The sequence below is a fragment of the Notamacropus eugenii genome, chromosome 4 (assembly GCF_028372415.1).
Source record: "Notamacropus eugenii isolate mMacEug1 chromosome 4, mMacEug1.pri_v2, whole genome shotgun sequence".
Taxonomy (NCBI): Eukaryota; Metazoa; Chordata; class Mammalia; order Diprotodontia; family Macropodidae; genus Notamacropus; species Notamacropus eugenii.
In genome coordinates this window covers 464,680,797-464,694,026 of record NC_092875.1, presented here as the reverse complement: position 1 = coordinate 464,694,026, position 13,230 = coordinate 464,680,797, and the positions used below count along the sequence as shown (strand labels likewise).

The 13,230-nt window shown below is 41.9% G+C and overlaps 1 protein-coding gene across 3 annotated transcripts in view; it reads left to right on the top strand.

Moving 5' to 3' along the window:
• Positions 1 to 13,230, top strand: part of MRPS27 (mitochondrial ribosomal protein S27) — a 120,655-nt gene that overhangs the window by 28,264 nt on the left and 79,161 nt on the right. For all 3 annotated transcript variants that reach the window (XM_072606308.1, XM_072606307.1, XM_072606309.1), the window contains 2 exons: positions 5,306 to 5,376; positions 10,417 to 10,475. In XM_072606308.1, coding sequence (XP_072462409.1) covers positions 5,323 to 5,376; positions 10,417 to 10,475 — 113 coding nt within the window. In that variant the 5' untranslated portion in view covers positions 5,306 to 5,322. The remainder of the gene's footprint in view (positions 1 to 5,305; positions 5,377 to 10,416; positions 10,476 to 13,230) is intronic.

Here is a 13,230-nt window from a genome sequence, read left to right as displayed (position 1 = left end):
GGCACCATTACCTGCAATCTTGTGAACGGGTAGTCACAACTAACCAGGTTTTATCAGGGTTAAAAATGTCTATTCAGTGTCTCTCTGTGGCTTTTGCGAGCCTCTATTCATCAAGTGTATGTGATAGTTGGACTATAGGGGAAAGTTAAGCACCACAGAACTGACGCTTTCAAATTGTGCTGGAGAAGACTTTTGAGAGGCCTTGAACAGCAAGGAGGCCAAATTAGTCAAAACCTAAAGAAATTAATTCAAGCTATTCATTGGAAGGTCAAATGTTGAAGCTGAAGCTCAAATACTTTGGCCAATAATGAGAAGACAGGACTCAGTGGAAAAGACATTGATGTTGGAAAGATTCAAGGCAAAAGGAAGAGCAAAGAATAAATGGATAGAGAGTGTCATGGGAGCAGCCAGCCTGGACTTGGACAAACTTAGAAAGCCAGTGGAGAATAGGAGGACTGGCATATTGTGATCCATGAGGTCACAAAAGACGTGGACAGGACTGAACATCAGCATTCATCAGTTATAAAGTTGGGGTGCCTGTGTGAATGATGAACCAGACAATAAGAAAGTAATGAAGGTCATAAGAGCATAGATTTTATCTCATCCAAACCCCTCATTTTACAGATGAGGAGCTGGGCCCAGAGAGGTTAAGTGAGGATGCAGACGCAGATCATCTGATTCCAAACCAGCACTCTTTTTCCATGTCATATACCACTACCACTGCAAACCAGACTTCTGTGCCCACTGGCAGCTCACTGACATCTGGAATCATAACCAGAAACACTTGAGTCAGGGGTCCACAGCCAGTGGTACTGGACTGGCCTTCAGCATGGCAGCTGCCCTTATACTGTCTCCAGTTCCTTGCCTCATTCAGCATACCCAGCACTGTAACATGAGATGGTGATTGGTTCCAGATTATATTTAGAGGCAAACCTTGCTCTGACTTGCATTATGCTAACACTATACATCTGATACGATACTGCAGCTGTCAGCTAATCTAAGGAGAAAGCTTAGTTCCACTTGGCTGAAGGTTGCCACTGGTACAAATTAAAATGGTACCTTGAGTTACTTTACAGGATGATCCTACAAGCCCAATAAATCCAGAATGTTCCTTATACTTTTTGTTTCCTAAACATTTCCAATGACCTATTTGCTACTGTATTTAAAGAGGCCAGATTCCTATGCTATCCTGTCCCTTTAAATCCACATTCCTTGAGCAAATATGAATGATTCCCCCTTTATATTTCATATCACCCTAAAATGAGGACCACTATTTTGAAAGTCATCTTAAAGACCTTGTTTCTTCTAGTTTGCCTTCTAACCTCATTAATAGATAAGTGCCCAAATTTAGCCATGCTAATTGGCCTTAACTCTTATTCATGTTCAGGTTTTATGGTTTTATTTGCCTTTGAAATAATTTAATACTTGAGCATTAAAAGAGTCATAAGAAAAGTTAATTCTTTCTACACTCCTCTAGCATTAGTGGTAATTTAACGTTTAAATTTATAGCTCCTCTCTCACTTTTGGCTATTTAATCCTGTAGAACTCCTGTAGAATCCCCAAAATAGGGATGGGGGAGGGAGGCTACCATGAAATGCACCTTTCCAGCCTTATTTCACTCTGTCGCCATCACCTACTCACTTAACTCTAGCTTTCCCCCTCACCATCTTTCCTCCCCCCCAGCCCCTCCTGCCTGCCAAACACATTGGCACTGGCTCCTGTGTGAAATTCCTTTTTCTTTGCTCTTCTAATCAGGTTAAAAACCAGATGAAAATATCCATGTGTTTTTGCAGTTCGTGGGGGGATGGGGGAGAGACAGAGAAGGAGGGGGGAGAGATTATTTTAAGATTAATATAGGGTACATTTTAAATAACACTTAGTCTCATCAATAAACCCCTTCAGATTACTTTTCCTATTTCCTGTTTTCCTAATAGAAAATACTGTTGGTGTTGTTTTAAAGTCAAGTCTTCTATTATAGTTTGTAGGATACAGTATTATTTCATTATATTCCTTGACACCTTGCCAGTTCCTTGTCATACTGATTTTTCTTGAAAAATACATGTTTCTTCAAGGTTCTTTTCTGATATATAACCTCACCTAGGCCCTCATGCTTCTCTACAATCCCAGTCTACTCTCTGACCTATCTCAGTTTCCACTTTGCCAGATTCATCGAGGTGGTGGGCCTGGAGTCAGGGAGATCTGAGTTCAAATCTAGCCTTCAAACACTGTGACGCTGGGCATATCCTTTGACTTCTGCTTCAGTTTCCTTAGTTGTAAAATTAGGATAACAGTAGCCCCTACCTCTCAAGGTCGTTGAGAAGAACACATGAGATGTTTCTGAAGCCCTTAGCACACTGCCTGGTACATAGCAGGTGTTTAATAAATGCTTTTTTTTCTCTTTGACTCTTGCATATTCAAAACCTTTTTGTTTTTCTTGAACATCTAGCCTCAAACAGCAGCTTTGTGACCCTGAGTAAGTCATTGAACTCTGTTTGCCTCAGTTTCCTTTTCTGTAAAATGAGCTGGAGAAGGAAATGGCAAACCACTCTAGCATCTTTGCCAGGAAAACCCCAAATGGAGTCATGGAAGTGAGACACGACTGAAAAATGATTCAACAACAACAAAAATCCAGTGATAGTCCTACTTACATACTTAAATCAGAGAACTTAACCTTCTACTTCACTGTGTTGATTAAGGGCCTCCATTGTTAGCTCCATTGAAGCCCCTGTTCCACTCGCAACTTTTCAGCATCACTTCCCATCCTCTTATTCTTGTCTCTAGGGTGTTCCTGCATCCTTCATTTTAGGGAACTCAGCTCATCCTCTTCTTTCTGTCTCCCTCTCCCCTTCCTTCTCTTCTCCAAAGGAGGGTAAATTTGGAGGGCCAGAGGCTGCCCAGTTTACTTGGGGTTCACTGACTAGATGTCTTTCCTTCTCTCTTTTTCTGTCTGCCGTCCTTCCTTCTTTCCTTCCTTCCTTCCTTCCTTTCCTCCTTCTTTTCTTGTCTTTCCCAAAACCTTAAACCCAGTGCCCTCTGAAGTCCATAGATTAGACAACAATAGGTCCCTGCCCAAGTTCCACTTAATGGCTGTTTTCTGGACCCTCCTGGCTTAGAAGGATTATCAGGAGTAACTGTTTCTCTTTCCCTCCTAGCTTGATTTAGTTATGGTTTTCTCTTTTGCCCATTAAAGGGGCCATTCCCTGACTACTTCTTAAAGAGGCCTATTCACTGAATGAGCATTACCTCCCTCTAAGTGAGTACCTGAAAAGACCTTAGCCTAAAAAGACCAAGGTCTCCCATTACATCCTGGGTCATCTCCAGTCATCCTGATGAATATCTGGTCACTGGATTCAGATGACTCTGGAGGAGAAGTGAGACTGGTGACCTGCACAGCCCTCCCTCACTCAGAACCAAGTGAAGTGCAAGTCATGTCATCATTTCTCTGATGGAGTGGTCTTCTTCAAAAATGAAGGATGAACACCACACAACAAGGATGTTCCTACTATACGCCTCTTTCTGTCACAGGTGTTACTCCTCGTTTGTACTCTACATCCTTCCTCTTCCTGCCATTGTCTGTGCTCTCACTCTCTGTCTCTCTCTTATTGGCTCATTTTTCTCTTCCCAAACCTTCACAAGTTTCAGTCTCAGGAACTCTTCTTTATTTGGAATCAAGAAGACCTGGTTTCAAATAATTTCTCTGTTCCCTCCTCCCTCTTCCCACCACAGCTAACCTTGTACAGTCCCTCCTAACTCCATGCTTGGAATACTGCCATGGCTTCCTATTGAAGGTAACTTTCATACCAGCGCTCCCTTAGTTCAGGTTGCATGTTGGGATGAAATAAGGTGCTTGAAAGCCATTGAACCATTAGCACAAAGAGGTTTTCTTTGCCCTATCACGGCAAGAATATGTAACAAGTATACAGGGACTTGGCTACTCTGGATGTGTCTTATCCCCCATCTCCATGGAATCATGCCTGGTCATCCAGGCAAGATATGGTGAAGGACCTGGGGACTCGTGTGGTCTTCCGAAAGCCACTAAGGAGAGAGAAGACTTTTTTTTTTGGCCTTCATGTGATCCGGAATCAGCATGGGAAAAGCCAGAGCAGGTATCCTCTCCCTCCTTGCCCACCCCTACAGCTTTGCCTTTTTTTAGAAAAAACGAATCCTTATGGAAAGAAGAAAAGAGGAGAGGCTGGGCTTTGCACTGTGTGGTGGATAGATAGAAGCTGCTTCAGGGAAAACTGATAAATACTAGTTCTTTCACACCTTGTAATAGATCTTTCCACTTCTACTCTCTTCCCCTTTTCCCCAATTGGTTAATCAGTAAACATTTATTGTCTGCTATGTGTCAGGCATGTATGTCCACATTTACCTTCTTTGTGTGTAATACATTCTTATGGGCTCCCCCACCCCCGAATATAATTCATGTATTCGAATATTCAATGCCCTTGACAATTTGGTACCAGCTGGGTGGTACAATGGTTAGAACTCTAGTTAGGCCTGGAGTCAAGAAGAGGAGCCTGAGATTATTACTAGCTCTGTGAGCCTCTCTGTAATGGGAGTTGATAGACCTCAGGTGGGACGTTGAGAGAGGCTTGATTAGGGGAGGATTGTTTCCTGTGAAGGCCCACACCTTTTTGCTGATTGCTAATGAGGTGCTGGGTCACCAGGGTCAGGCCCGCTGGTTCTGAAAAGACTATGTATACTCTGAGGTGAGGTTTTGCTTTGCAGCTTACTCTTTGGAAGAAGGTTCAGGTGCCAGGTGAGACTCTGGGCAGCCGCTAAGGAGCCCCTGGCTTTGAAAACCCAGATGTTGGGGCTTCTCTCTCTGGTAACAACGTATGTGTGTAACAGTCAGGCAGCTGGATCTGTCTGTTGTTCTGTGACGTATGCTTTGCTTATGGTCAGCCCGTTGGAAGCTCTGTCTGCTGATTATTTCTCTGTATTTCCTCTGAAGTTCAGGGTGCTGACTTTTCCCCCTGAGCTAAGTGAATGACATATGTGCTGATGAACGTGACTGCTGCCCCCTCTAAAGCTGCATTCCTTTTAGAAATGCAGATCCAAGAACACGTACAGCAGGCCCTCCTGTGTGTGCTGGGGTGCTTATTGCTACACTCTCAGCCTCAGTTTTCTCAGCAAAATGAGGATAGTAACACCAACCTCAAAGGGTTGTTGGGAGGATTACGTGAAATAATGTATGAGAAGGGTTTTGCAAGCTCTAAAGACAGTATATAAATGTGAGTAGCATTGTTATTGGGCACTAATGTCTGAACTAAATTGAATTTTTGTTTGTTTGTTTTCACAGCTGATCTGGCCTCCTTAATGGATAGAACATATGAGAAAAAACTGCCGGTCAGTTCTCTGACAATTTCACGGGTAGGATTTTTTTTTAATTTAAAATATATTCCTGATATAAATGACTCAATGTAAATGATGGGCCATATAGGTCCTTAAAATACAAGACATGAAACATTTATTCAGCACCTACTGTATGCCGGGCTCCGCTAAAGTCTGAAGATACAAAGAATGACAAAAAACATTCTCTGTTTTCAAGAACCTAATGTAATTAAAGAGACAACATGCAAACTTCTGTGTACAGATGTGAAACAAGGTGGTGCAATGAATAGATCCCTGGGCCTTGAGTCAGGGAAAACTGGGTTCAAATTGGGCCTCAGACACTCCCTAGCTGTTTGACCTTGGGCAAGTCACTTCACCCTGTTTACCTCAGTTTCCTCATCTGGAAAATGAGCTGGAGAAGGAAATGGCAAACCACTCTGTCATCTTTGCCAAGAGAACCCCAAATGGGGTCATGAAGAGTCTGACGTGACTGGAATGAGATACAAGATAAATTTGGAGATCAGCAAAGGGGCGGCCCTGGAATTAAGGGGATTGGGAAAGGCTTGCCCTAGTAGGTGGGATTTTAGCTGGGATTTGAGGGAGGCCAGGAGCCTCAACGATGAGAAGGGAGAGCACCTCAAGTATGTGACTTTGTAGTTGCTTGCAAATACTTTGTTGTGGGTGAGAGGGGAAGAGGAGAGAAGGAAAAACAAGCAGGAATGGGTGACTTTGCGGCACGAGGAGTTCTGCCTTTGACACATACAAACTCCATGATCCTGGTTTTTTCAGTCATGTCTGACTTTCTGTGACCCCATTTGGGGTTTTCTTGGCAAAGATCCTGGACTAGTTTGCCGTCTCCTTCCCCAGCTCATTTTATAGATGAGGAGCCTGAGGCAAACAGGGTGAAGTGACTTGCTGGGAGTCACACAGTAAGTATCTGAGATTAGATTTTGAACTCAGGTCTTCCTGACTCCAGGCTTGGCGCTCTATCCATAGGGTTGCCTAGCTACAATTCTCTTAACTTCTCAGTGCCCCAGGCAAATCTACAAACTGCTGAGAAAATGCTAATGAGCATTGTTAGAAGTTTTTCCCTGGGAGGTCTATTACACTGAAATCCCAAATCCAATCTAAAAAACCTAATTGAATAAACACAGTATACCAGAGAACCATTATAAAAGTTTGCTAGATTTGGAATCAGAGAGCTTGGATTCAGAGCCTGACTCTGTTTCTTACCATTTACATGTGTGACCTTGGATAAGTCCCTTAACTTCTCTTAGCTTCTGTTTTGTCATTTATAAAACAAGAGAATTTTACTAGATTATCCTGAAAGCTCTAAATCTTATGACATAAAATATGCACATTTTTTTAGGTTATAACTTTTAGGAATGGCAGCCATATCCTAATTCTTTTAAAATTTTTCCTAAATTCTAATGTATTACTCTTTATGCAATTTTTTTGTATAAAGTTTTTATAGATATTATTAATAATATATTATCATTTTATTTATGCTAGATGGGAGAGCACTTCGCAAAAGTAAGATATAGTAATAATATACATGTAAAATAATAATATATTAATATATAATATAAAATTTTTAAAAATTACTTATATCCCTTAGGGAAAAAAATAGCAATACTTTTTGTATGTAGAAAGATCTGTAAAAGTGCATATTTGCATTCTTAAATTATCCATAATAACTTGGTGAAAACTGATCCTTCTTCTTCAGTCTTTTCCCCTCTGAGCCATCCTCCACTGAGAAAAGGGAGTGAGGGTGGAGGCAGGAAAGGAGTGAGCTTTTATTAAGTTAGGTGACAGTCAGCAGAGATCCAGGCCTGATCAGACAGACCCATCTTCCTGAGTTCAAATCTGGCCTCAGACACATAGTACCTGTGTGACCCTGGGCAAGTCACTTAACCCTGTTTGCCTCAGTTTCCTCATCTGTCAAATGAGCTGGAGAAGGAAATGGTACACTACTCCAGGATGTTTGCCAAGACCAGATGGAGTCATGGAGAGTAGGGCACAATTGAAAAGTGACTTTTTTTTTTTTAAAGCACCCATGATTTGTCCAGACACCGTACTTTGCAAATTTTATCTCATTTGATCCTCACAACAACCCTGGGAAGCAGGTACTATTATTATCTCCATTGTACAGTTGAGAAAACTGAGGTAGACTAAGGTGAAGTGACTTGCCCAGGGTCACACAGCTAGTAAGTGTCTGAGGTTGGATTTGAATTCGGGCCTTCCTGATTCCAGGCCCAGCGCTCTCTCCATCACACCACCTAGCTGCCAAATTGGTATTTCTAAAACAAGTGTGACCATGACACTTTCTAGCTCAGAAACCTTCAGAACTTCTTGATTGCCTCCAGGATAAATTACAGGCTCTTCTGCTTGGCTTTTAAAGGCCTTCATGACCTGTCTTCTACTTGACCTCTCTCCTTCCCCACCCCCACCCCCTCCATATATTCTGCATTTCCGGCACACTGGCCTGTAAGCTGTTGTGTGAACTCTGCATTTCATCTCCTCTCTCCATCCCTTAGATGGCTCACCCTCCCCAGCCTGACTCTCCTGCCTGGAATCCCCTCCCCGCTGGCGTTCAATATCTCTGCTTCCTTCAAGGCTCCACTTAGGCACTCTTCTACCCTTCTGGTCCACTTAGTTATTAGCAGCGTCTCCCTCTTCAAATTGCCTTCTGTTTGCTTATCTTCAGTACATGGTGTAATTCCTACCTAGAATGTAATCTCCTTATGAGCAGGCATTGCTTTGTTTTTGTCTTTTGAGAGCCATTATCTGCCAGCACAGAGCCTTGCATTAGTAGTAAGTGCTTACTAAATGTTTGCTAAATTGAATTGGACTGAAAGCACCTGAGTAGGGATCCAGAGACCCTGAGCCTACTTCATCTGTGCTGTGTAACCTTGGGACTCACTAGTCTTTCTGGCTTCACGTCTTCCCTGGTAAAGGGAGAATGATGATGCCTGCTGCAATAAGTTACTAGATGGGAAAGCACTTTGCACAAGTAAAACCTTCCATACAAATGCAGAGTGGAACAGGGGCTCTTCATGTGGGGGCGTGGAACTTTTTAAAAAAAAATGGAAAACTGTATTTCATTTTAATTGGTTTCCTTTGTATTTCCTATGTATTTTATTTGATTGATTTAAAAGCATTCTTCCCAGAAAGGGTTCAGAGGTGTCCCCAGGAGTCCCCAAAGGAGTAGGTATACAAGGAAGGTTCAGAACCCCTGATCTAGAAGAAGGAGGAAAGGAAAAATGTCCATTTGCGCTTCTCTCCTTCTTTCTGCCCTCTGTGGATTCTTCAGAGAATCTTAGATACAAGCAGGGGTTTGAGGGACCATCTAGTCATCACCTGCCGCTTGTTGGAAGGGAGAACCAGAGCAGAGTTAAGTCATTCGTGAGATCCCTGATAATATAGGGAAGACTCGGCCCTCTCTACCCACCCACCTCCTAACCTCTGGCTGTTTCTGGCTTTAATAAATTTTCTTGAGCATCTCCTCCTGACTCTATTGCCCCAAGTCCCTTTCTAGGAATCCACACCAAAGAGTAATAAACTGGACCTTAAAACTGCCTAGAGCTATATACGGCCCTTCTGATCGCAGGGTGGGGCCTACCTGAGATTTTTTTTTTTTGGGCTAAAGAATGTTTAACCCAAATTAGGTAGCAACCATAAACTGGTAGGTCAGTAGATCGTAATCATTGTTAAGTCATTTTTCACTCATGTCCACCTCTTCTTGGCCTCTATTTGGGGTTTTCTTGGCAAAGATACTGGAGTGGTTTGTCATATTTTTCTCCAGCTCATTTGACAGATAAGGAAACTGAGGCAAGCAGGGTCAAATGACTTACTCAGGGTCACACAGCTAATAAGTGTCTGAGGCCGGATTTGAGCTCAGGTCCTCCTGACCCCAGGCCCAGGACTTGTTTCCACTGTGCCACCTAGCTGTAGAAGGTCACCTACTCATACTTTTTTGTAACTTGAATGCCTCTGGTGTTATGTCCTGAATCATTATATGAATTGATATAGAGCAAAATAAGCAACCAAGAAAACTACATACATATAGACTGCGATTACGTAAATGAAAAGATCACCCAAAGAAAGCCGAACCCTGAGGAATCAACCTGAGCTAAAATCCAGCTTCAGATACTGGCTGTGGGAGGGACCCTGGGTGAGTCACTTAACCTCTGCTTGCCTCAGTTTTGTCTTCTGTAAAATAGGGCTGCTTTCCAGGTTGTTGTGAGGACCACATGAGACGTGACATGTGATGTAATGTAATCCCCCACTTTGCAGAACTTAAAAGCACTATATGAACACTAGCGATTATAAATGAAATGCCAGGGATGGTCCTAGAGAACGGATGATGCAACATGGCGTCTGCCAGGGCAGATATTGTCAGATGTAGTCACTGGTATTAGGGGATTTTGCTTACCTGTTTAGTTGTTGCTTTTGTTATAAAGGAGAGTTGAATTCCAAGATTACAACGATGTAGCCAGAAATAAACATATCAGTAAACTTATTTTTTTGGTCTAGTTGTCTAGATCTGGGCTTTCTTTCTTTGGATTAGAAGATTCTTGGTGCAGAGTTCCTTTACCAGTGCACATGGACAGCTGCTCTGCCATTTATATAGGCTTGGAGAGTTTCTGTGACTCTGCCCAGGGTCCCCCAGCCAATACGTGTCAGAGGCAGGACTTCTTGACTCCAAAGCTGGTTCTCTGCCCATGATACCACACTGCTTCTCAATAAAACTTATAAGGGAAATTTTATTTTTAAATCTAGGTTGCATCTAAGGTGGTACAGTAACTAGAACACTAGCCTTAGAGTCAGGAGGACCTAAGTTGAAATCTGACCTCAGACACTTACTAGCTGTGTGAACCTGGGCAAGTCACTTAACTTTGATTGCTTCTCCTCCTTCCCTTCCCCTCCCCCCCCAAATCCATTATTTTCAGAAATGAAGCACTGAGATCTGTGGGGTCAGAGCTTTTCCAGCATAGCTGTTGACCCTCAGTGAGGCTGTGTCTTGAAGGCAAATGTTAATCTGTCGTTATCTGAAGTTTTCCCTTTTTTCTCTCTCAGTTTGTGGACAACATTTCATCCCGAGAAGAGGTAGACCATGCTGAATATTACCTTTACAAGTAAGTTTTCTATTTTCTACATTCATCCACCTGAACTGACCACACAACTCATTTGTCTCTAAGTGACTGGTGCTTTGCCCAGTGACATTAGTTCTTTGAAGAGCTCTGCTAACTGCTGCGTTCAGGAAAAGGTCCTGTCTCCTGCATAACCTTTTAGCCATTTCATTCCTCAATGTCTTTAACTATAAAAATATATTTAAAGTGAATCCGACCTTGCCAGATGTGAGGAGAAAGAGAACGTTGGGCTGCCCTCTTCATAGGAAAGATCCCTTTTGTCAGAATCAATCATTATTTTCATTTTTTGATCCTGGATTACTGAGGCTTATTATGTACCTTGTCTAGATTACTATTTTTCATAATAGAGCTATAATAGAAGCAATTCTATTTATAGGCAATAATTCAGGCAAGGATGCGGAACCACACAAAGGCACTAAAGGATGCCTAGGACTTGGCAGATGGCTTGTTCTGATGTAATGTTTTAAGGTGTTTCTTCCCAGAGTGTTTGCAGCAAAGATATTCTGTGGAAACATAAAATAAACCATTCTTGGTTTCTTGGTAGAAAAGCCATTTGGTTTATTGCCTTCTAAGGTTACTTGGGTTCATCTGTGCATCTACCTACATGTAGTCTTTCTAGCTCTTGCTGAAGCTGGCGTGAGGGCATGCTTGATAGCATGATAGACCCTGGTGTAACACAATCCTTTGCCCCAGACAGAGCAGAGGGAGTTTAAGATTGTATTGAGCTGTATGACTGATGTGGAGACATATAAAATGAATGAACAAATAGAAATGTAGCAGTGACTGTGTTTACTGTGTAAAATAATATGTTCTTTTTACTTTTTCCCATGGCTATATGTGTTACATCTTTTCCATCTTCTCCTCCATACCTGCTTTATATCTGACTTTTTAAGTAAGTCCCACTTCTTAAATTATATTAAAATAATTTGTAGCTTAATTTAAAAAAAACTTAAGTAGCATTAGTTATAGGATGTTTGTTTTGTAATAGCAGTTAGCCTTTACAGAGAATTTTAAGGTTTGCCAAGGGCTTTACAAACATCTCATTTGTTCCTCATGTCCACCCTGAGGGACAGGTGCTATTAATTAATAATCAATATTATTATATTTTGATATCTTTATTATTCTTTTTATAGATAATAATGGCATATAGAGTTAAAAGGTTTGCAAAGTGCTTTCCTCACAACAACCTTCAGAGGCAGCTGCTTTTATTATCACTATTTTACAATTGAGGAAACTGAGGCAAATAGAGGTTAATTAAGTGACTTGCCCAGGGGTCACTCAGCTATTAAGAGTTTGAGGCCAGATTTGAACTCAGGTCTTCCCAACTCCAGTGCTCAATCCGCAGTGCTCCTTTTGTCTGAATAACCAATAAATCAAAGCTGCCTGTGATGCCAGTATTTGACCTGGGACTGATATGTGAGTTGCTGTAAAAACAGTACTTTAATTTGATTTTTCCTTATCTCAGAATCACCATTACACAATGATGGTGATAACGTATTTTTGTAGCCCCACACTGTTTACAAAGTGCCTTCCCATGCATTGTCTTATTTCATCATGTCTGATGTTCATTATTGGAATATGGACTCTCTGAGAGTCAGAACTGCACCGTTTTTGTCTTACTATCCCTAGTGCCTAGCACAGTGGCTGGGCCATCATAAGCACTTAATAAATGTTTGGTGGTTAATTCAGCTGAGTCCTCTGGAATTTAGATGTTGACATAGACAGAAATAGAGAAGGGAAGTGGTAAGTTGTCCTAGGAGAGAGAAAGTTTCATAAGATTATGAGTTCTAAAGGATGACTGTTCAAAGAGCACCATGAGGTCAATTCCCTTGAACGTGTAATTTAGAGTGGGACGTGGTGGGATGGTTAAATCAGCATGTGGGGGAAATGTGATTGGAAGAGTCTTCATGGGCAGAATAAAACCAGAAACAAACAGAAAAGGGTAAGAAATGAAGGCGAGCAGGGATAGAACAGAGAGGTTACATCCTAGTGCCAGAATCACAGTGCCTTCAAGGGTGACGGAGCAGTCAGGCCCCCATTTAACAGTATGCAAAAATAAAGAGCCAACAAAAAAGCTAGGATGAAAAGAGGAATTGTCAAATGGGGGAAAATATTTGCTCCAAATACCTTTGATAAAACTCCTATCCAACATAATAGAGAGGCATCAAGCGTATACAGAGTTGGCCTCAGAGCCAGGATAGATCAGGTCATGTCCTGCCATTGACACATACTAGCCGTGTGAGCCCAGGCAAGTCACTGACCTTCAACGCCCTTGGTAACTCCCTAAGACTAATCATTGGTGGAAGGCTTTTCCTCAAGGCGAGCTCCCTACACTGGTGAAATTAGAGGTCTCTTCCTCTATCCCAAAATACTGTGAATTCGCACAATTCTGCTTTTTCGGCATTCTTCTCCTCAATGACTTTCTGGATCTCTTTTGCCATTTGGGTTAGTCTGTTTTTTAAAGTGTCATTTCGTTCAATATTTTTAGGGGATCTCCTTTAGCGAGCAGTTGACTCGTTTTTCATGATTTTCTTGCATCGCTCTCGTTTCTCTGTCCACTTTTTGCTCTCCTTCTCTTACTTGATTTTCAAGATCCTTTCCGAGCTCTTCCATGGCCTGAGACCAATTCAGATTTTTCTTGGAGGCTTTGGATGGAGGAGCTTTGACTTTGTTTTCTTGTTCGCATGCTTTGGTCTTCCCTGCCCCCATAGTATCTCTTCATAGAGGATAAAGAGATCTT